The 23,617-nt window shown below is 37.8% G+C and overlaps 1 protein-coding gene across 3 annotated transcripts in view; it reads left to right on the forward strand.

The window, feature by feature from the left end:
* The window catches only part of LOC126282034 (vascular endothelial growth factor receptor kdr-like), a 329,784-nt gene that overhangs the window by 244,922 nt on the left and 61,245 nt on the right, over positions 1-23,617 (forward strand). For all 3 annotated transcript variants that reach the window (XM_049981445.1, XM_049981444.1, XM_049981446.1), the window contains 3 exons: positions 6,413-6,590; positions 8,040-8,137; positions 11,824-11,974. In XM_049981445.1, coding sequence (XP_049837402.1) covers positions 6,413-6,590; positions 8,040-8,137; positions 11,824-11,974 — 427 coding nt within the window. The remainder of the gene's footprint in view (positions 1-6,412; positions 6,591-8,039; positions 8,138-11,823; positions 11,975-23,617) is intronic.

The following is a 23,617-nucleotide window of genomic DNA, read 5'->3' on the forward strand; positions in this document are numbered from 1 at the left end:
CTCTGATTTAATGACTCATCATTTTTCTAGTGTCTTTAGTGCCCATCCGTAGTTGGAAACACATTAAGTTTTGATAAAATTCTCCCTTATTTGTATTAGCATGTTGGTTTAATGCCTGTGAATAAACCTGTGTAGAAGTTTCAACTAAATTATCAGGGGCGAGTGGGTTGCACAAAGACATAATCATCAAATAATGAAACAACATGAGGGGGTTCTGGATGACAAAACCATGAAACCTTGATGTGTGTTTCTTCCTAATATGTTACTTAATAATCAATCTCCAATCTCTACTCTTAAAATGAATTCGGACTAGTACATATAACCAAGAACATTTATCATGGGTCCAACTAAATACATCTGTTTTTGAGTGGAGACTTAATTCACACTAATTGGATTAAAAATTTTTTACAAGAGTTAAGACATATTCATTCTTATGTTGCTGATTCATTGACTACTCTTGTTGTTTATTTTGAGTGGATTGAACGCAGAGTGGAGCAAACTTTGATGTGCCTTGCAGCAACTTTCACAGGCCATAAATAAACATTGCACGGACAAGCATACCAATATTGATTTTCTGACTATTCTATAGCTATGATGGGGTCAATTCTAGTGTCAGATTCCACTCATCGACTTTGAGCAATGACATCGTACCTAGGACAGGGACACTAGATAGAGGCAATCTCTGAAAGTGCCTGATCAAATTCATAAACAAACAAATGTAGCATCCGATAAATTCCAAACACAGTTAAAGTGATTAATTGCTTTGCTACAAAAGAAGAATTAAAGGTAAAGAAAAGAAATTAGAACGTAAAAAGAGAAGTAAACATGTCTGAAATAAATTATTATCATAATTTATGTGAATAAGAAAAGCACAGAGAACCTTTAAATCCAGTACAGTATAGTACATGAAGAAGTGATAATATTGTGAAATAGCGTTAACTGTTGTTAAATCTAATGGGACTAGTTACAAGTAGCAAAAATTGACAAGAAGTAGGGTCTAACAAGTACTGGAATTGGTAACTGGAATTGGGCTATATAGTTCAATATAGTAACAAGAAGTGTGTGCACTAAAGTGTTAAAAGATTTTTGCATATGGTATTACTTTCTTCACTAGTATGAAAAAGAGAAAAATTTGGAAGTTTTATGTATAGGATTTATTAGTTTTTCGTAGTAGTTCTGAGATCAGTAAGAAATCTAGAGATCCTACAAAAACATAGTCGACATATTTACTGCAAATATGTCCAAAATTATGAACCATCGAATACCTGTAATTAGTAACTAGAATTGTCCTCTTCATCATCATCATCATCATCATCATGGACCGTTTCCAGCCTCTGGCTTTGTTTGTATGGAACATAGGTCTCGCTTCTGCCTTGCAATTGTCTCTTCTCCTTGTTCCAGTCTTCTTGTTTCTATAGAAGTCAATACTAGTTGCTGATTCCAACCATTCAATAATTCATTAATTACATCATTTCTTCAGCACGTGTGTGCACAAAAATGTAGGCTAATATGATTTCTGCAATTCTGATTTTTCTTGGAACTACTGCAAAAAAATTAGTTGTGGAATCTGTTGTTATTGAACTTGAAATAAACACATGGTTACAGTTTGAAAGTGAACATAAATGCTTTTATTAACATGCACAGAATGAATGTAACACAAGGGTGGCAAAACACAACCATGTTAATAGGAACGTCTATGAAAACAGTCCGTAGTAACTGCGGCAAAGATGAATATGTAGCAGAGGCATCGATTCTAAATTCCAACACCCCCACTAGAAGTGATGTGTCTCAGTACTTCATTCTCGGAGTTCAAATTCTTGTGTTAGTTGCTGATGTGTGGTTCTTGGCAGTGGCTCAGTCGTCATATCTGCAAGCATTCCATTTGCGGAAATTTGCTCCACTGTGATTTCTCCTGTATCTATCTTTTCCATGATGAAATGATGCCTGGTGCCAATGTGTTCAGTGCGACCTTTGTATGCACTTGTCGTTGACAGATCAATTGCACCTTTGTTGTCGCAAAACAATCTTATCGGGCCCTGTTTTGGGAAAGGGGATCTCTCTCTTTGCAGACGTTGCAGCCCAAGTGCTTCCTGACATGCAACCATATATTCTGCTTCTGTCATTGAGAGAGCTACTGTTGGTTGTTTTTGTACTATTCCATGAAATTGCTGCACTGTGATTTTCTATCTCCTATGTCCCCAGCTCAGTCAACATCAGTGTAACCTGTGATGTCATGATCATCTTTGGAAAATTGTTGCTTGAAGTCTTTAGTTCCCTTTATATACCTTAGGATTCACTGCAGCTTGCCAGTGGGATATTCCAGGGTTATTATTAAACAAACTCAAAACTCCAATTGAGTACGCTAGATCTGGTCTAGTACCTAGTTGTGCGTACATTAAGCTACCTATGGCTTCTTTATATGGGTCTTTCTTCATGCCATCTCTTTCTATCTGTTTTGGGGCTCATTTCATGAGCTAATGTTTGGTTATTGTCAAGCAGATTGGATACTGGATTACAGTCTTCCATGTATTGCCTTCATAAAATCTGATTTATATAACAAGTCTGATTCAACCATACAAGTCCAAGTTTATGATCTCTTGTCACTCAGATCCCTATGCAATTGGATACTTCTCCAAGGTCCTTTAGTTTAAGTTATTCCTTAAGTTGTTCTTTAAATGCAATTTTCTGTTGCATATTGTTACAAAATACCATATGTCACCTACATAAACAGCTACAATTAATATATCACTTTCTTGGTTTCTGTGATAAACATATGGATCAGCAGTGGACCTGCTGAAATTTAAACTTAGTAGAACTTTGTTCAGTTTGATATTCCAACAGCGACTTCCCTGTTTAAGCCCATACACAGCTTTCTTGCGTATTTTAGTACCTTCATATTTGACTGTTTTTGTCATGTAGTCAACTGTGGTAATTTTAACATAAATTTCTTCTTTCAAGTCACCTTGCAAAAAAAGCTGTCACCACATCACAATGATCATTGTCAAAGTCGTATTTAGCAGGTAGACTAAATAAATATCTGAGTGAATTGTATCGTATCACTGGTGACTGTGTTTCTCCATAGTCTAAACCTTTAACTTGTGAACATCCCTTAACTAAAAGTTAAGCGTTATGGCGAATTATCTGTCATTGTAAGTCTCTTTTTGATATTAAAGACCCACCTAGCATCAAACGCTTTTTTGCCTTGAGGGAGGACAGCTGATTCCCAAGTTTTATTTTCCGCACGTGACATCAATTCTTCTTCTATTGCTTGAAACCATTTATCTTGTAGGATCTTGGATTGCAAAGCTTCTTCCAAAGTTGATGGCTCTGATTCTTGTGAATCTTCTTTAGTAGAATAGGTCACATAACCATCCATCTTCTTTGGTATGGATATTCTAGATCATCTTCTGAGCACTTGCTGAGGCGGTTCTGATTCTTCTTCTATTTCAACTGAGCCTGTTTATTCTGAAGTGTGGTTATCTGAGCTGTTGTCCCTTGAGTCATCTTGAATCATAATGCTCTGCTCCTTAGGTGTGAACGGAATAGATATCTGGTTTGGCTCCAGCAAATGATCACATGTCCCCGGCTTGTTATTATTCTCTTGAATTATTTCTTCTTTAAATATCACATCTCTGGATTTAATGATTCTTTGTTGAACTGGATGGAACAACTGGTATGTTTGTTTGATGGCATTAGCCAAACCGTTTTGTAATTCTTCCATCACATCTGAGTGCAGGTGGTCTAATCTTCTGTGCCACAGATTCGCATCAATAGACAAGGATGCATATTTTGTTTCTGCATTGCGATCACTTGGTTGTCCCATCCTATACATTCCGTTGATTAATGATGCTGTAGCTATGAATTTCTTCTCTGTATCTCAAGTGTGACAGCCTCTGTAGTCAAAAATGACTGAGTGACCCTGTTGCACTCTTTTGCTTATGAAAAGTAAATTTGTGCTCAGCTGAGGAACATAAATTACATCCATCACCTTAATATTTATTTTCTCACAGAATGCCACAGCTTTAATATTCGTGCAACCTGTCCCTTTAACGGGTAAATTTTTGGTATTGGCAACGGCCACTTGTGAACTGGGAACTGAAGCTACAAAATTTAAATCACATGGATGGTTTGACATGTGAGCTGATGCACCAGAATCCACAAACCAGTCTTTGTGCAGAGCTTTAGTTGACGGTGGCATCATGAATGTTTATTTAATTACTGATTTTTCACTTGCCTTGTTTTTACTGCGACAATTTTTCACTGTGTGTCCATATTTGTTGCAGTTGTAATATCTTGGACCTCTGGGTTTGTGGTGCGAGCTGATTAGCTTGTCTTTTATTCGCGTGGAGTGCCATGTCATTAACATATGAGTTGCCACACGCTTCATTCTTTACTTTCTGTAGTAATTTGTTTTTAATGGAATTGCCTGTTACAATTGAGTTGGAGTTCTCTAAAGCCATTATCATTGGTTTGTACTCTTTTAGGCAGCCCAGCTAACAAGATAAATCCTACCCACTTGTCTTTCACTTCAAAGTTAACATCATTCAATTTATTTGATGTTGAAATTATTGTCGACACGTATTCTTCCACAATTGAACAGTTCTCTAATTATGTTTGGAAAAGCGTTCTCAACAAGCCTGGTCTTCAATAAAGTCCTGAAACCTCTTAAGTTTGTTTTAATTTATCCCATGTTTCATATGCAGATGACGTGCGCTGCAGATGCACATAAATAGCGGGATCAACTAAGATTATTTTGGCCCTTGCGGTGCATATCTTAACTTCATCTTTTATCTTGCCCATTATACATTGCCACAATTGTTTGTGCTATAAATAAGTTTTCATTGCAAATTGTAATTTTCTCTTCCTTTCAGTTTTTCAATTACTGGCAACGCGTTAACACTGACTCAACTCATGATATTGGCATTCTGTATCTGCATCTTGATGAGATGAAAAAACATAATTTTTATTTACTTAAAATAAACTGCTGGATGACTGTGCCTGGGCCCATAACCTGTTGTTACTTAACCTTGAAATAGCGGTTATGGTTGGAAAGTGAACATAAATGCTTTTTATTAACTCGCACAGAACAAATGTAACACAAGGGTAGGCTAAACACAACCATGTTAATAGGAATGTCTATAAAAGTGTCCGTAGCAACTCCGGCAAAGATAAATATGTAGCAGCAGCATTGACTCTAAATTCCAACAGAATCGGTAATTAGAATTGACGTAGATAGATCAGTTCTAGTTACTGATTATAATTTTTTGTTATACACTGCAGTAGTTTTAGAGAGCAATTACAAATGTAAAAATGCTGTTAAGTTTCAGTGCATAAAACTGCAAAAATAATTTCCATATGAATCACGGAGTGGTTGGAATATTTAACTGGAATTTACCTACATAGGTTAATTCTATTTATCGATTCTGAAAGTCTTTATTTTTGTTGATATTTGTTAGTCATACACCATCTTTTCTTTTAGAATTTAGTGTGTCAGTTTCTCCACATTTCATTGTGTTTTGTATCTGTTGTCATTCATTTCATTTTCCTGTTTTTCTGTTATATTTTAGTTTCTCCTCACCCAAAACGCCAACCTCCCCGTGCTTCTCCCGTTAGATTCACTAATTAATAGTAAAATTAATGCTATTTTATAACAGTAAGTCTTCACCTTGCACTTTACTGTAATGCAATTTAAGGGTTCTCAGTGCTTTCCTACTTGCATAAATTGAGTGTGTACTTCTTATCAGACATGAAAATTTGTTTTTAATTCTTGTTCTTAGTTATTTTCATTATCTTCCATTTGTTTAGATATAATTCATGACTGAGTTAACTGTGTGAATGTGAGTATTTGGTGCAGAGTATGATCCACTGCTTTCATAGATTGTCTGTACGTAGCATCTTTGCCTCAAAAATGACATAAATGCTCAAAGCTGATGTGTGGAATCAGGCACTAGAATTTATCCGCTATGGCATCTAGTCCACAACACTGCCAGGCTGCATCTGTCCTGATGACTGTCTACCAGTAACTCTTTCCTTACCCCATGCACACACTCTGTTGGACAACACACTCTCTCTGGCCCAGCTGTTGCTGGACAACGGTCTCAAAAACATCATAGTGCCAATCTCCAAAAATAGTGCTGCAACTCAGGGCCAGTTTTAATCCACAGTCTGTCCTTTGTGTTTTTATTAGCCATGTCAGTTTCATTTTTATTAAGCTGCTTTTTTGCAGAATTTTTAGTTAGCTATTTATATAATTCTGTTACAAATGATTCATGCTATTGTAGTTACCTGAAAGATTAAAACAGGAAAAGAAAAATGCCCTCTGTAAATACTGTGGGTTGTGTGTTACAGCTTAATGATAAGTGTGTTTCATTAGTACGATTACATTTGTTTGAACTGTGATTTTTCATTCCAGGATGGAAAGCCACTTCCTGTGAAGCCAAATGACACATCAATAGAATTTATGCATAACCATACTACTCTTGTAATTAAACAGTTCACAGCAGAACATGCAGGGTTGTACACATGTACTGCCATAAATCCCAGAAATAAAAATGATCGGAAATCAGTAACAGCTACATTGAAATTCAAAGGTTTGTTCATTTTTGTGTCTGTTCCTGATAATACAGGGTTATTACAAATGATTGAAGCGATTTCACAGCTCTACAATAACTTTATTATTTGAGATTTTCACAATGCTTTGCACACACACATACAAAAACTCGTTTTTTTTTTTAGGCATTCACAAATGTTCGATATGTGCCCCTTTAGTGATTCGGCAGACATCAAGCTGATAAGCAAGTTCTTCCCACACTCGGCGCAGCATGTCCCCATCAATGAGTTCGAAAGCATCGTTGATGCGAGCTCACAGTTCTGGCACGTTTCTTAGTAGAGGTGGTTTCAACACTGAATCTTTCACATAACCCCACAGAAAGAAATCGCATGGGGTTAAGTCGGGAGAGCGTGGAGGCCGTGACATGAATTACTGATCATAATCTCCACCACTACCGATGCATCGGTTTTCCAATCTCCTGTTTAAGAAATGCCGAACATCATGATGGAAGTGCGGTGGAGCATCATCCTGTTGAAAGGTGAAGTCGGCGCTGTCGGTCTCCAGTTGTGGCATGAGCCAATTTTCCAGCATGTCCAGATACACGTGTCCTGTAACGTTTTTTTTTCGCAGAAGAAAAAGGGGCCATAAACTTTAAACCGTGAGATTGCACAAAACACGTTAACTTTTGGTGAATTGCGAATTTGCTGCACAAATGCGTGAGGATTCTCTACCACCCAGATTCGCACATTGTGTCTGTTCACTTCACCATTAAGAAAAAATGTTGCTTCATCACTGAAAACAAGTTTTGCACTGAACGCATCCTCTTCCATGAGCTGTTGCAACCGCGCCGAAAATTCATTGCATTTGATGTTGTCATTGGGTGTCAAGGCTTGTAGCAATTGTAAATGGTAAGGCTTCTGCTTTAGCCTTTTCCGTAAGATTTTCCAAACCGTCGGCTGTGGTACGTTTAGCTCCCTGCTTGCTTTATTCGTCGACTTCCGCGGGCTACGCGTGAAACTTGCCTGCATGCTTTCAACCGTTTCTTCGCTCACTGCAGGCCGACCCGTTGATTTCCCTTTACAGAGGCGTCCAGAAGCTTTAAACTGCCACATACCATCGCCGAATGGAGTTAGCAGTTGGTGGATCTTCGTTGAATATCGCCCTGAAGTGTCGTTGCACTGTTATGACTGACTGATGTGAGTGCATTTCAAGCAAGACATATGCTTGCTCGGCTCCTGTCGCCATTTTGTCTCACTGCGCTCTCGAGCGCTCTGGCAGCAGAAACCTGAAGTGCGGCTTCAGCCGAACATAACTTTGTGAGTTTTTCTACGTATCTGTAGTGTGTCGTGACCATATGTCAATGAATGGAGCTACAGTGAATTTATGCAATCGCTTCAATCATTTGTAATAGCCCTGTACATGATATTGCACAAAATATTACCCAGTAACACAGATGATTCTCTAACACTTCTTTTTCTTCTATTTTTAGATGAAGGTGGTACAGTAATAAGTATTGTTGTTGCTGTAGCTCTATTTGTCATATTTATTCTCGCTGCTGTACTTGCTGTAAAAATGCTAAGAGACAGAGTAAGTATTGTGAATTTTTCTTTTTTTTCTTAAACACAAAGTATTTTAATTTGTTTAAACTTCACTGTGTATTGTGGTGGAAATGGCTTGTACAGTAACAAGTATACATATAAGCAAGTCAGTTCATTCCCTGTAGCATTTGTAGAAGGGGATAAAAGTATTCACCTACAGACATTTCCTTATTATCATTCCTTAAACACAAACAGAATACATACAGTGTCCCAGCTTTCGGAACTAACAATTTCTTTTTGACTCAGCAGGCAAATTTAATAATCTATGCTGGTCTATCATGTTTGCAAGGCTGAGAGATTTGCAGTTACCCTCTGCCTTGTATACAAGCTTTCTTGACCATTGTATGACATGGTGGGCGAGTGGCATGCAGGCAAATACCAGTTGTTAAGGAAATCACCTTGAGATGACTGCAGGAATCAGTGCATAGGACTTCACAACGACATCTCTATTAAATGTAATAGAGTTCAATTATTGCATCAGTGGAATCATTGCTTATGCAGCCAACCAGTTGCTAATGGTCTTTGTAGACTCATGAACTCAGCTTGGGCAAAAAAAAGTCAGTGGTACATTAAAATAAACAAAAACTGGGTGCAGACAAAACAAATCCCACAACACCACATAAAAAATTATGCAGGCTTCTGCAAGGCACAGTGTAAATAAATCCAGCAATTAAACTGGATAACATAAACATAATCAAACAATGGAAAGTCCAGGCTTGATTAACAATAATATAGAGAAGACAGTGTGTGGCTCACCACTTACCGGAGGTGTAGTCACAGGTGGACACACTGAAAAAGAAGGCTACAAATATTCTAGTTTTTGGACAAACTCCGTCAGAAGTGGGAAACTTTACACATTCAAGTAGTAGTTACGCACGCATGGCCACTGTCTGATAAGGCCTAACTGTGACTTCTGGCATGAGCAGCAAACTACCTGGGGTTGGTAATGGGAGTGAGCAAGATGTGTGAGTGGGGTGGGTAGGAGGAGAGGTGGCAGAAGATGCTCGTACTGCCTGTGGGAGCATGCAGGAATGTGATGGGGAGGCATAACCTACAAACAGATCCGTTGTACTGCAGTGGGCATCTACATGGCACCATCCTACACTAACCTGTTCATGGGCAATCTAGAGGAATCCTCCATAATCGTCAGGAGTCCCAAACACCCTCAGTTGGTTCAGATTCAGTGATGACATCTTCATGATCTGGAATGAGGGTGAGGACATCCTACTGACATTCTTCCAGAACCTCAACACCACCTCCCTCATTTGCTTCATCTGGTCCTCCTCAGCCCAGCAAGCTACTTTCCTTGATGTCAACCTCCATCTCAACCGTTGCACGAGTCCGCTGTTAAGCATCATCACCATCTAGCATCCCATATTTGTTACATCTGTAGTGACAAGCTCCAAATTATTCAACAGTCTAACTGAGGCCTTCACAGACCAAAATTACCCTTCCAACATTGTTCAGAAACTGATCACCTCTACCTCATCCCACAAATCACCTACTATCCCCCACATACCCACTATCTGGCCACAAAGGAGCACTCATCTCACAACTCAGTATTGCTCAGGACTGGAGCAACTGAATCACATTCTCCATCGTGGTATCAACTGTGTCCTCAAATGAGAATTACCCAACCCACCCTTCTCACAGGGGCATTCTGCTATCCATCCAACCTATGCAATTTCATTGTCTGTTCCTTCTCCACTACTGCTCCCAACCCTTTGCCATTTGGCTCATATGCTTGCAATAGACCCAGATGGTGTCATCATAGCGACTATGGTTACTAAAGTTAATAAATTACTCAAGAAGGCTAGGAGAGTACTTCTGCTAGAAAGAACAGATAAGCTGTTTGTTAGCATCTTACATAGACAGTGGATTAAGATAATTTACTTCCAGTATGATGGATGTAGAGGAATCACGGACAGAGTTTAAATGAACTGTAAATTGTGCTTCAGAGAAGTATATGCTGAGTCAGTGGATTAAGGACCGAAAGGCCCATCTTGGTTTAACAATGAAATTTTAAAAAATGTGACATTCTTGCACTAGTGGTTCAAATGAGACTATGTGATGTTTGCATACTTTCAATCTTCATTGATTGTCCTATGTGTCGATGTATTGCATTGTTATAATGGCTGAAAAATAGGGGGGTGGGAGTTCAAACTGAAAATGATGTAGCAGACAGTTGCACAGTTGTTTCATAGTTCTTTACTTTTGACAAAACTGGTAATTACTTTAGAATTAAGGGCTGGCTTTGCTAACATCTTTTCTAGCAGAGCCAAATAAATACTTAAAGAATGCCTGTGTTTTGTTTTCCAAATGTTTATAATTAGTACAGATATTTATATTTGTTTATAAGTAAACAACAGAATTTAAGTTATGAAACAATTACTGATTTCATCCTATAACAAAAGTATTAATTAGGAATAGTCGAAATAATTAGGAAATGTATTACATACTCAAAACTAAGCACAAAACTTGATCTGGTGCTATACTCTTTTAAAGCTCAGGACGTGCGTGCGTGCACGCGTTAGTGCTGTGTGATTGTGTGTGTTTTTTCCTACTTCTGGAGGAGTACTTCATCCTAAAGCTGAAATATTTCTAGCATTATTTTTCATTGTACTTATTAGTCTCACTACTTCCTCTGTGGGCTGAGTGGCACTCTACCTTTTCCATATTGTTAACATAAGAATATCACACAAACATACGAGATACTTAGGTGTACATATTGATAAGAAACTGACATCGTACATAGTAACTGAAAAGACAGCAAAGATTTTACATAGATTAGCAACAATTAACAGCACAGAACACAGAATACCACTGCAATACGTGAAAATATCACAGTACACTTTCCAAATCAATTGTAAATTTCACACCTAGCACCTAGGCATGCACTCTCCCTTGCTACTGTCGAACTGATGTCAGTAAATTGAAATGTATGACCTGTTTTATAACTGTAAGATAACAGGTCCAAAAAACAACAGAAATGTATAAATAAAAATAATGGTCCCTTTAAGAAAGGGCAGCTCACTTCATCCCCAAGATAGAGGGATCCACAGGTTGTGAGGATAAGTGGGTCTTACCATCCTGGGGTCTGTGTGAGCTGCCCTTTCTTTTTAGCTCCAGTCTATCACTCACTCCTTCCTTGAAGAGGGAACTAGGGTGTGTCTGCCGGCAGTCTGACATTTTTCCTCAAGGTAAGTATGGGACTGAAATTCTGTTTTAAAATTATATATTTCTGAAGTAAACACACTATTATGTTGAGAGAGAAAAATGAAAACAAACCCATAAACAATACTCAAAATTTTAAACCTGTAAGTAAGGGGGTCAAAGCACTGAGAACTTCAGTAGTAATCATGAACATATTAGCATTCTGGTGGTGGGCGTACATTTGAGATAATAGAAGCAGAATGTTTTACACTACATGAAACAATGAAAGGTGTTCTCCATTCTTGTTATTTACCACAAGATAAATGAAAAAAAGAAACAAAGGAAAGAGACGAAAAGACCCTCTGCCCCTCTGCAAGAAACAGTAGTAAAATGCATATATGTAGTGTCATTAGAAGTGTAACAGAAAGTGGAAAGCTTGCTAATTGATTTTGATTTTAAAAAAACATGAATTATATTTTTTATTGGATTGGTGTAATTAAAAATAACTCTTTTGCTCAACAGAAAAATCGCAAAGAACAGAGGATTGCTGGTCTTATGCATTTTACAGAAGGGGCAATAAGTAACATGAATCCAGACCTTCCTGTTGATGAACAGGCTGAACTACTTCCATATGACAAGAAGTGGGAGTTCCCCCGAGAAAAGTTAAGACTCGGTGAGTGTCTGAACTATTGCATTTTATAACAAGACTTCTCATGATGTATATGCTACCATGGGTTCAAGGCAGTTAAACGCAATTGTTCTTGCATCCCAAATTGTATACTATGAGCTATAACCTTCCTGACTAGAGCTGTGCTGTAAGCAGGCATTGATGATGATGATGATGATGATGATGATGATGATGATGATGACTCAATGCTTCTACTGTTTGTTGAGTGGTCCCCTTTACTTCTAAAGCTTTCACAGTCTACCAAAATTTTCCTACTATAAAACAAAGTTGTTATATGCTTGGTATGTGTGCTCTTATGGGGCTTTGCCATCAGTTGGATAATGGAGTTTGCAGGTTGGAAGGGAAGAACAATGTGTACTTAGTTTGTTTGTAGTGGATTCTGCCAAGAGATATGGAGGCAGTTCTGGCAGTTGCTATTAGCACACCCCAGTGAAGGCAATCAATTGCAGAATGTAGTTCATATGAACATGGATGATACCTGCCAGCAGGTATCAAGATATCCTGCATTCCTTTAGACATCTAATTGAAGTGATGAAAACAGCTAACCTTGTACACAAGGTGACTGCACAGCTTATAAAGTGCAGTATTGTTTTCAGATCTGATAGCAGTCATTTGGTTTTGATTTGGATAGAGGCCATAAATCAGAGATTCATAGAATTCTGTAACAATGGTTATTAATGTTGTAGGAAAGTTTTGGTAGAATGTATACTTTTGAATTAAAGGAGACGACTCTCCAACATGCAGAAATGCTGAGTCATTGACAGCCATACAAAAGAAAGAAAAAACTTGCTAGCATCTGGATTAATAATAATAATAATAATAATAATAATAATAATAATAATAATAATAATGTCTGTCTATCTATCTCTCTCTCTCTCTCTCTCTCTCTCTCTCTCTCTCTCTCTCTCTCTCTCTCTCTCTCTCTCTCTCTCTCTCACACACAGAGAGAGAGAGAGAGAGAGAGAGAGAGAGAGAGAGAGAGAGAGAGAGAGAGAGAGAGAGAGAGAGTGAGAGAGAGAGAGAGAGAGAGAGAGACGTGCTGCGTGCACACCAGCTGGATGAACAGTGCCGTATTTTGCTGGTGGACTAGGATGTGGTGAGGGTTATCAGATGGGGTGGGTAGAGAGGCAGGGAGAGGGATTGGAGGTGAATGGCTAGTGACTTGGAGGGAGGCAGCTGGTTTGCAGGCTGGGGAAGCAGGGAAGGAAGGGTGGCAGGTAAAGGGGCTAGCCATGTCATGCACGGCTGGCGGAGCCTGTGGGGAGCGACACGTGCTTAGGGTGACTTGAATTGGGAGGTGGTGACAGGATGGAGGAAGGGGTAACTGTTGTGTGTAGTTTTGTGGGGACAGTGGGTTACTGGAGATTGATGCCAGGACGATTATGGGAGCAAAGGATGTGTTGTAAAGAAAACTCCCATCTTGTGGTTCAGAGAAGCTGGTGGTGGAGGGAAGGATCCAAATAGCCCGCGTTGTGAAGTGGCCATTGAAACTGAGCATGTTGTGCTCAGCTGCATGTTGAGTCACCTGGTGATCCACTTTGTTTCTGGCAACAAGGGAGGGACAAAAATAGTAAAGGGAAACCAAGAGATAAATACAGTAAGCAGGGCCAAAAGGATGCAGGCTGCAATAGTTATTTGGAGATGAAGATGCTTGCACAGGATGGAGCAGTGTTGAGACCTACATAAAACCAGTTTTCAGGCTAAAGACAAACAGTGCGACTGCAGTAGCACCCACAATTAAATGTCCTATTATCGGCAGCCTAAAAACTGTCCAGTTACTAATAAATTTCAATGAAATAAAGCATGAATAAGAAATTAGATGTTTTGTGTTACTTTGTATATGTGCTTTTAAAAAAATGAAAACAGCTATATTGATGTCAGTAGTAGCTTAAGAATAAGTAGGATAGTCCCAGCTTGTTCTGTTGAACAGGGAAGCAAAGGCAAAATGACCACAGGAAAAATGTGAAGAAATTGAAAAGAATTGGCCATCAGAAACACTGATTTAGTGTGTCAAAACAGGTTACAGCAACATTAAAGCCTCTGTGTCAACATAAAGAGTGAAGGGGATTTCCACAGTCAGTTGCAGAGGAGAGAGCAAATAGGTGGAAAGAATACACCGAAGGCTTCTAAGAGAGGACGATATGATCCACCCGATCCTGGCAATGACAGTAGCAGCATACCACGAGACTTAGAGGAATATGATACACATAATCCTGGAGATCACAGTAGCAGATGAGTATGAGAAGTGTTGCACATTCAGCTTAATGTCTTGTTCATCCATGCTGATAAGAATACAGTAATATACAGAAGAATGGAAAAGAAAATCTAGGAGCTTTTGATCAGTTTTACCTTTGTAAAGGTAAAAGCACCAGTGAGCCAATTCTGATGCAATGCTTGATAGTAGAAGCAAGAATTGTGAAAAATAAAGACATGTTAATTGGATTTGTCAACCTAGAAAAAGCATTGGCTATGTAAAATGATGCAAGGTGTTTGAAAGTCTGAGAAAATTTGGAGAGAGCTAGAGAAAGGTGGGTAATATACAAGATGTTTCAGAACTATCAGGGAACTATAATAGTTAAAGACCAAGAATGAAGTGCTCGGATTAAATAGCTGCAAGGTAGGAGTGCAGTCACTGTGACACTGTTTGATCTATGCATCAAAGAAGCAATGACACAAATGAAAGAAAGGTTCAGCAGCGGGAGTAGTATTTAGGATGAAAAAATAAGTGACAAAATTCGCTCATGACATTGCTATCTTGAATGATAGTAAAGAAAAGTTACAGATGTTTCCATGGAATGAACAATGTTATGAACATAGATTATAGATTTAGAGTAAGTCCAAGGAAGATGAAAGTAATGAGTAATAACAGAAAATGGTTTAGTGGTAATCTTAACATCAAACTTGCAATCACAAAGTAGGTGAAGGCATTGTCATACCTTGGAAGCAAAGTAGTACATGAAGGACAAAGCAAGGTGGATATAAGCAAACTAGCACAGGTACTGATGGCATTCCTGATAAACATATGTCTGTTACTGGCAAACATTGGTCTTAATCTGAAGAAGCAATCTCAAGAGAATGTAGGTTTGGGGCATAGCATTGTATGGAAGTAATCGTAGACTACGTGACCACTATAAAGGAAGAGAACTGAGTAATTTGAAATGTGATGCTGCAATAGAATGTTGAAAACTAGGTAGGCTGACAAGAGATTAAGAGTTTCTTTGTAGAATTGGTGAAGAAAGGAACTTTCAGAAAACATGGACACGAAGGGATGGGATAAAATGACGTGTTAACACATCAAGGAATAACTTCCAGGTTACTTGAAGGAGATGTAGAGGGTAAAAACTGCTGTGGGAGACAGGTTGGAATACATTCAATAAATAATTAAGGACATGGGGTGCAAGTGCTGCTCTGAGAATAATACTTTGGCTACATGTAACCACTTAAAAGACTGCTGACTCAAATAATCATTTATGTAATTTAGAACGCAGTGACAGCACAGTGTATACTGGAAAATGTTTTAAGCTGTACCTTTACAAAAGAAAACAAAGGATGTCTAAACAGAAGACCCATTAATTAACCTATGGCTTAATCTGTTAGGAAAGAAATCATGTTTGGTGTCACCAATATTCCGTCTTGAGATTGCCGCTTTTTCGTTTGTATATTAATGAAATTTTGTCAGCTGGGTTATGAGGTGATAAGTTCTTCTGTTTGCATATAAGGCAAATGTTGTGAATGAGAACAAATTTATGTGATAATGATAGTTACTTTCATACTAATAAGCAGTTCACCAACAGTTTGTTGTCATAAAACTTTGATAAATTAGTATATGCAGTTTAGTACCTGTAAAAGTTTAGCGCAAAGGCTACATATAAAAATAGAATGTGGGTATACGAGAGGTTGATTATCTTCGATTCTCGGAAGAGTTGTTGTTGTGGGATCTGTAGTCTGAAGGAAGGTGTTATACAGCTTTGTACACTTGTCTGTCCTGTGCAAGTTTCTTCATCCCTATACCAGTACTGCAAACTACATCTGCTTAAAGCCTTTCACTGTGTTCAGATCTTGGTCTCCGGTCTCTTTCTGCCACTCTCCACCCCCCCCCCCCCCTCCCTCCTGTTTTAGGTCTGCTTCTTTGACTCTTGGTAAACACAAGTTAAGTATAAATAAATCACGAAATATGATAGGTCTTGCCTCGTCTTGAACTAAACAGAAGTAAAGGCTTCCAGAGGCGGGTACCTTTTGGTCTTTAAAGTACTTGAGAGCGTTACTGAATCACTCAGATTGTTTATGATGCCTCTCTCTCAGTGCATGCACATGTTGTCAGTTCACTTTTGGAAGGCAGAACGTGTGGTTGAACAGATATCGGAGTCAGCACCACATTAGGGAAACAGACATGGGCATGTGCAAGCCAAATATCGACAGTGGGAAATAACTAAATCAGAATCAATGTCCAGAAATAGCCAAGTATCACATTCATTGTAAGTAAGTTCATTGGATGTCATCTCATACATCTCAGCAAGCAGAGACAAATGAGACCAAGGTGATCCTTAAACCTGTCACTGTTGCTTACCTGAATAACCTGGTATCAGCAGATGAATCACACTGTGCCTCCATTGCCATATTAACTATTCCTCCTTATAGGGGTATATGTGGTGAGCCCAGATAGACGAGTGAAGACTGAAGAGGTGCAGCAGGATTTTCAATAATCACAGGAGCAACAGTCAGGATGATAGACTGATGTGGGCTTGTAACATCAGCCAACATGTCCCTACTGTTTTGGTACTGCAAACTGTTAAATGCAAGGGGAAGCTACAGTTATTACTTTTCCTGGGCGGGTATGCAGCTCCACTGTAGGGTTCATGATGATTGCATCCTCTTGGGTAAAATATTCTGCAGGTAAAGTGTTACCCATTTGGATCTCTGAGCATGGACTAAACAAGGGGATTTCGTCATCAGAAAGGACACCCTGGCACTTTACTGATCAGAGCATGGAATGTTAGATTCCTAATTTAGGTAGGTTGCTTATAGAATTCAGGAAGGTAAATGCAAAAGTTTAATTCAGATGTAGTGGGAGTTGGTGTAGTTCAATGGCAGGGTGAACAGAACTTGTGATCAGGTGAGCATGCAGTTATAAATACAAAATGAAGTAGGGATGATGCAGGAATAGATCTATAAATGAATAAAAAAAAATAGGAATGCAGGTAGGCTGTTATGAACAGCACAGTGAACACATTATTGTAACCAAGATCATCAAGCCAACATCCACCACATTAGTAATAGTGTATATGCCACCTAGCTTGATGACAAAGGTGCTGAAAGAATGAGTGACAAAATAAAAGATAAAAATTATTCACATAGTTAAGGGAGAGGAAAATTTTAATTGTGGTGACAAATGGAATTTGATCATAGGAAAAGGAAGAAAGGAAAGATAAAACTGCTTGGTAGAATTTTGCACAGGGTGTAATTTAATCACTGCCTACACTTGGTTTAAGAATTGCATAAGAAGACTGTATATGTGATAGAGATCTGAAGACACCCAAGGTTTCAGATTGATTATATAATTTTAAGACTGATTTTGGAACCAGGTTTTACACAGAAGGCATTTTCAGGGGAGGATGTGGAGTCTGACAATAATTTATTGGCTAGGAACTCTGATTAAAACTGAAGAAACTGCAAAAAGGTAGGAAGTTAAGGAGATGGGATTTGAATAATTTAGAAGAACTGGAGATTGTTGAGAGTATCAGAAGACCTTAGGCAACAGTTGAATGGAAAAAATGCAATGGAAGATGAATGAGTAGCTTTGAAAGATGAAATGGTAAAGACAGCAGATCAAATGGATAAAAAGACAAAACCTAGCAGAAATACTCGGACAATATGAGATATTGAGTTCAACTGATGAAAGGAGAAAATATAAAATGCAGCAAATAAAAAGTGTGATAGGGAATAAAGGTGCCTAAAAAACAGAATTGACAGAGAGTGGAATTGCTAAACAGGAACAGCTAGGAGAAATACACAAGTCTATAGAAGTATTTATAACTAGTGCAAAGATGGATACTGACTATAGGAAAATTGGAGAGACCTTTGGAGAGTAGAAAAGTATTTGTACAAATATTAAAAGCTCAAATGAAAAGCCAGTACTAAGAACAGAAGAGAAGCTGAAAGCTGGAAGGAATATATAGAGGTAAACTTGAAGGCAATATGATGGAAAGGGAAGTGGAAATATATAATGAGATGGGATATATGGTACTGAGAGAGTAATTTGACAGAGCACTGAAAGCCCTAAGTCAAAACAAGGCCCATGGAGTAGGAACATACCTTCAGAACTACTGATGCCCTTAGTAGAGCCAGCCAAGACATAACTACTCCACTACTCCACCCAGTACACAAAATACCCTCGGACTTCAGGAAGAATGTAATATTCCAGCTCCAAAGAAAGTAAGTGCTGACAGGTGTGAATGTCACCAAACTATCTGTTTAATAAATCATGGTTGCAAAATACGTACATGAGTAATTTACAGAAGAATGGAGGAACAGGTAGAACTGACCTCAGGGAAGATAAGTTCGGGTTCCAGAGGAAAGTGGGAACATGCGAGGCAATACTGACCCTACGATTTATATTATGTGATAGGTTAAAGAAGACAAACCTATGTTTATAACATTTAAAGACTTAGGCTTTTGACGACATTCATTGGAGTACATTCTTCAAAACTTTTGAAATTAGTAGATCAAATACAGGAAGTGAATGGTTATTTACAACAAGAAGAAGACAGCGGCTATAATGGTCAAAAGTCAAGAAAGAGAAGCCATGTCTGAGAATGGTGTGAGACAGGGTTACAGCATATCTACATTGCTGTTCGGTCTATGTGTTGACTAGTCAGTAACAGAAACCAAAGTAAAACTTGAGACAGAATTAAAGTTCAGGGAGAAGAGATAAAAACGGAGGTTTGCTACTGACACTGTAGTGCTGTCAAGAGAAAGCAAAGGACTTGGAGGAGCAGTTGAAGGCAAGGTCAGTGTCTCAAAAAGAGGAGATAAGGTGAATATCAACAAAAGCAAGACAAGGGTAATGGAATGTAGTCAAATTAAATCAGTTGATATTGAGGGAATTAGATTATTAAACGATACACTAAAAGTAATAGATATTATTGATATTTTGGCAGTAAAATAAATGATGGCCAAAGTAGAGTGGATGTAAAATGTAGACTGACAATGCCAAGAAAAGTGTTTCTTCAGGAAAAAAAATTGTTAACATCAAATATAAATTAAAGATTAGGAAGTCTTTTCTGAAGATATTTATCTGGAGTGTAGCCTTGTACAAAAGTGAAACATAAGTGATAAACAGTCCAGATGAGATGAGATGAGAAGAGAATAGAATATTTTGAAATGTGATGCTACAGAAGAATGCTGAAGATTAGATGGGTTGATTGCATAACTAATGAAATTCCGAACATAATTGGGAAGAAAAGAAATTTGTGGCCTTAATTGTCTAAAAGACAGAATCAGTTGATGGGACACATTCTGAGACAGAAAGGAATGATCAGTTTATTGTTGAAGGGAAGTGTGGGTGGTACAAATTGTAGAGGGAGACCAAGAGACATATACGGTTAGCAGTTTCAAAAGGACCCAAGGTGCATTAATTATTTGGTGATGACAAGGCTTGTGCAGGTGGGATAATAGCATGGAGAGCTGCATCAAACCACTCTTTGTTCTGAACAGTGACTCCCTTATCTCCCAATTCAATTCAGCACCTTTTCATTACATAAGTAATCCTTCCAACAAATCTTTAGACATTGTCTGTAGCAGCCCATTTCAAAAGTTTCTATTTTCTTTTTGCCTTTGCTGTATAACATTGATGCTTCACTTCTGTGTAATGTAAGTCTCCAGAGAAAATATTTCTGGAAGGGCTTCCTATCACTTAAATTTGTATTAGATATAACTTAGGGGATGTCTCAAACCTTTTGGGTCAAATTGAAACAGGTGATAGTGGGTCCACACGTGATTATATTGAGATGGGAACATTACTCGTCACAAGAGTTTACAGACATGCATATAAAATATGGTGCAGCAGGGTGTAGTACCCACAAAGCAGCATGGATTTACAGAGAACACTTGCCAAACAGGCATCATCCTAACTGGAATTAGTTCTTTTTTTTTATGGATACCAGCTTAAGAGAGATGGGGTTGTTCACACCAGAGTGTGGAGGCCAAGGTTATTGTCAAAGATATGTCTGAACATCAGACTTCGAGGGGATGGTTTTGGATGGTGTGGCCCGTCACCCAGCAATAAACACTTGTCAATTTGCTCGTGAAATGCACACTCTTAAGGATACAGTGTGGAAGGTACTCTCTGGGGTCACATGAAATTACAACATAAAAATAACAACACACAAAATATAAAATAAAATCATATGAACCCAAAAAAAGACAAGCCATAAATTTATGTAAACACAATCAACAATATAACATGAGGATCAACTTAATTTTTTGAAGAACTGCTCAAAAGAATAGGACGATTGACCCATGAGGAAACTGTTCAGTTTTGATTTGAAAGTGCTTAATTACTCTTAAGATGTTTTTAACTCTTGGGGTACCTTATTGAAAATGGATTCAGCAGTATACTGCACGACTTTCCAATACCATATGTCATGAGCAAATGAAAATAGGCAAAGTAGACTACTTTCTGTGTTGAACTATTGCTTACTTCAAATACGGTTCGAATACTAAAAATGGCAGCATTATTCTTTGAACAAGATCCTAAGCATGGACTTCCCATGACAGTTTCCTATCTGAAGTCTAGAAATGAACTGTTCAGTTTCACTAATCATATGCCTAGTTTGTGAAATTTCCACATCGGGTTTTGTTGAATTGTGTGTTAGAAACTAAAAACTGGCTCTTACTGTGATTTAGCTTTGGCTTATTTTTTACAAGCCATAAACTTACATCTCGAACTGCACTATTTGAAATGGTGCCAGTGTTGCACACAACATACTTTACTACGAAGCTTGTGTCATCAGCAAACAGAAATATCATAGAATCACCTGTAATACTAGAGGCATATCATTTATATAAATAAGGAACAGGAGTGGCCCCAGTGCTGATCCCTGGGACACCTCCCATTTAATGGTGCATCATGCAGGCCCAACATCATAGCCATTCTCAACACTGTGGAGAAATGAATTTTTGCCATCTGTTATTAAAGTAAGAAGTGAACCAATTGTGAACTAATCCCTGTATTCCATAATGGTCCAACTTCAGGAGACTGACCTTCATTAAAGGAAAAATAACAAATATGGATAAATACAGCACTAACATGTGCAGCACAGTACTTTAATATTCTCCTAGGCACTTCAACTGCCACACTCTTCCATCTGGTGGGGGAGGGAACAAACTCCAGTATTAGATGAACCTACATAGCCAAATACGCAGAGTGATACAACTGACAAACCCCGAAAAAATTCAGCTGCCATTACGAATGAAACTGAAGGTACAGAAGAACCAAACAAATATAAGTGGACCAGTGTAATGTACACAACCCAAAAAAAAAAGACAGTAAGAATCATTATAATAGGACTGAAGTTGATGTTCGACCAGAAATAAGGACACATCATTTGCATACGCACATAAACAATGTGTTAAACTCAAGGGAGAATGCAGCACATAAGCATAACAGAAATCCAAAAGGTGTTTTTATCCATGTAGGAACAAATTCGCATTGAAACAACAGTGAGGAAAAAATTGTAAGCGACACAAGGAACCTCATCCAAACAGCCAGAAAACTACTCAAATTCCAGAATAATAATAATAATAATAATAATAATAATAATAATAATAATAATAATAACTGGCATTTTATACAGGAGATCGGCAAGTGAGAGTAGCCATACTTAAAGATTCACTGAATTGGTAAAGAAATATGGTTTCAAATTGAATTTCTTTGAATCTTCCAGAGACAATGGGCAGTCAGCAACATAATTAATTATGTATATGAAGATGTGTATAAATTTTGTCTAGATTTAGGTATTTCAGATCATTGTGCATTGAGCTGCCACAGACAGACAGGAACATTTCACTTATGAGAATCAATATGAGCAAGAACTTTAGCTAAGAAAACTTGCTAACATTTTGTGAGAAGCTAAAAGTGAAAACATGGTCTTTTGATCGTTGTAACTTACGTGATGGAAACCTTGAGAAACTGCTAAATAGTTTTCTTGGTATCTTCAATGAAACATTTCCACTTAGACTCCTCAGCAATAAAATAACAAATAAATTAAAGTGTATTACCCAGGGCAAAAAAATTTCCAGTTTAAGGAAAAGTCAGCTGCACAGAGAACTAAAATATAATAAAGATATTGATTTCATTAAATCTGTTAGACTCTGTAATTCCAAGGGCCACACATTACAAATATTGGGCTGTGTAGAACACCATTGCTACACAAAAAATGGAGTACGTAGTTTGTGTTCAGTTAATGTAAACTATCTAGTTCGGTACCTTCTAAGATTAAACATCAAGACACACATTTCTTGTTTAGAGATTCAGAGTGCACTTTGCTGGAAACTACATTATGAAGTCAAGGTAACAAAGAAAAAAATAAACTGTTTCAAATATTCACTACTTAAATTGGCATTCAGGCACAGGTCTAAAACAACGTAACTGGTTATTAAAATTTTTTGAAAAGATGTGGCACAATCACAGTTCAAATTATAACTGCTGCTTTTATGGTTGTTACTACACATACATTAGGCATGTATTAATGCCATTAAAATTAACCTGTATTAGCATGCATTAAAAGTACCAGTCAGTCATAGTGACATGAATCCTCTAATGTCTATGGTTCATTAGAGTGCAGTACATGGAGAGGAAGCTATTTACAATGTACATATTGGTACATATACATACATCTCTGCATATTCACAGATGTGACAAATTTTAAATTGTGTGAACCTTCATTTTTAAATAAGAAACCAATTAGGAACATGTTTTCACTTTCATCACATAGTAGTGACTCACATTCGATAATCATTGAAGGGAATATAAGTCACAGCTTTGTCAGTGCCACCCTGATGCTTCTATTTCTTATCACCCTAACACCTGTAAAAATATGGCAATTACTGTTTTAGAAACAGATGGCCATGCACTGGCCTTCAGATGCTGCAAGTATGAAGAAAACCAGAGAGGGCCAGTTCTTACGGACGACTTATAATGCTGGCCCAAATGGCTGATTCATGGACAATTACTTAATTTTTTCAATGAGTTTCTTAGCAGAACAAATTCACATACATATTATCATAGTAGTGTTGCATACTACTCAGCTTCTGCATATTTTATTATACTGAGTGTTGAAATTCTTTACTACATCTGCATTCTTGAAGCCTTCATGTGCCCTAGAATGTAGATTGATTATTAAATCTACATGTTTTAATTATTATGTTGTGTAAACATATTAAAGCTGCCAGAAAAACATAGAATAGGATACCTATTTCATATGTTTGGGAGGTTTTCCTCATTGTGAGTCCCTTCTATAAGATTTTCTTATGTTAGGTAAATACTTTCTGGAATCTAATTCATTTGGTGCTGTTGAAATAAATATATCTGACAGTTTTTTTGATCAGTGATTCCCACTTGTTACTGTA

Source organism: Schistocerca gregaria, chromosome 7 (assembly GCF_023897955.1).
Source record: "Schistocerca gregaria isolate iqSchGreg1 chromosome 7, iqSchGreg1.2, whole genome shotgun sequence".
NCBI classification, from domain to species: domain Eukaryota; kingdom Metazoa; phylum Arthropoda; class Insecta; order Orthoptera; family Acrididae; genus Schistocerca; species Schistocerca gregaria.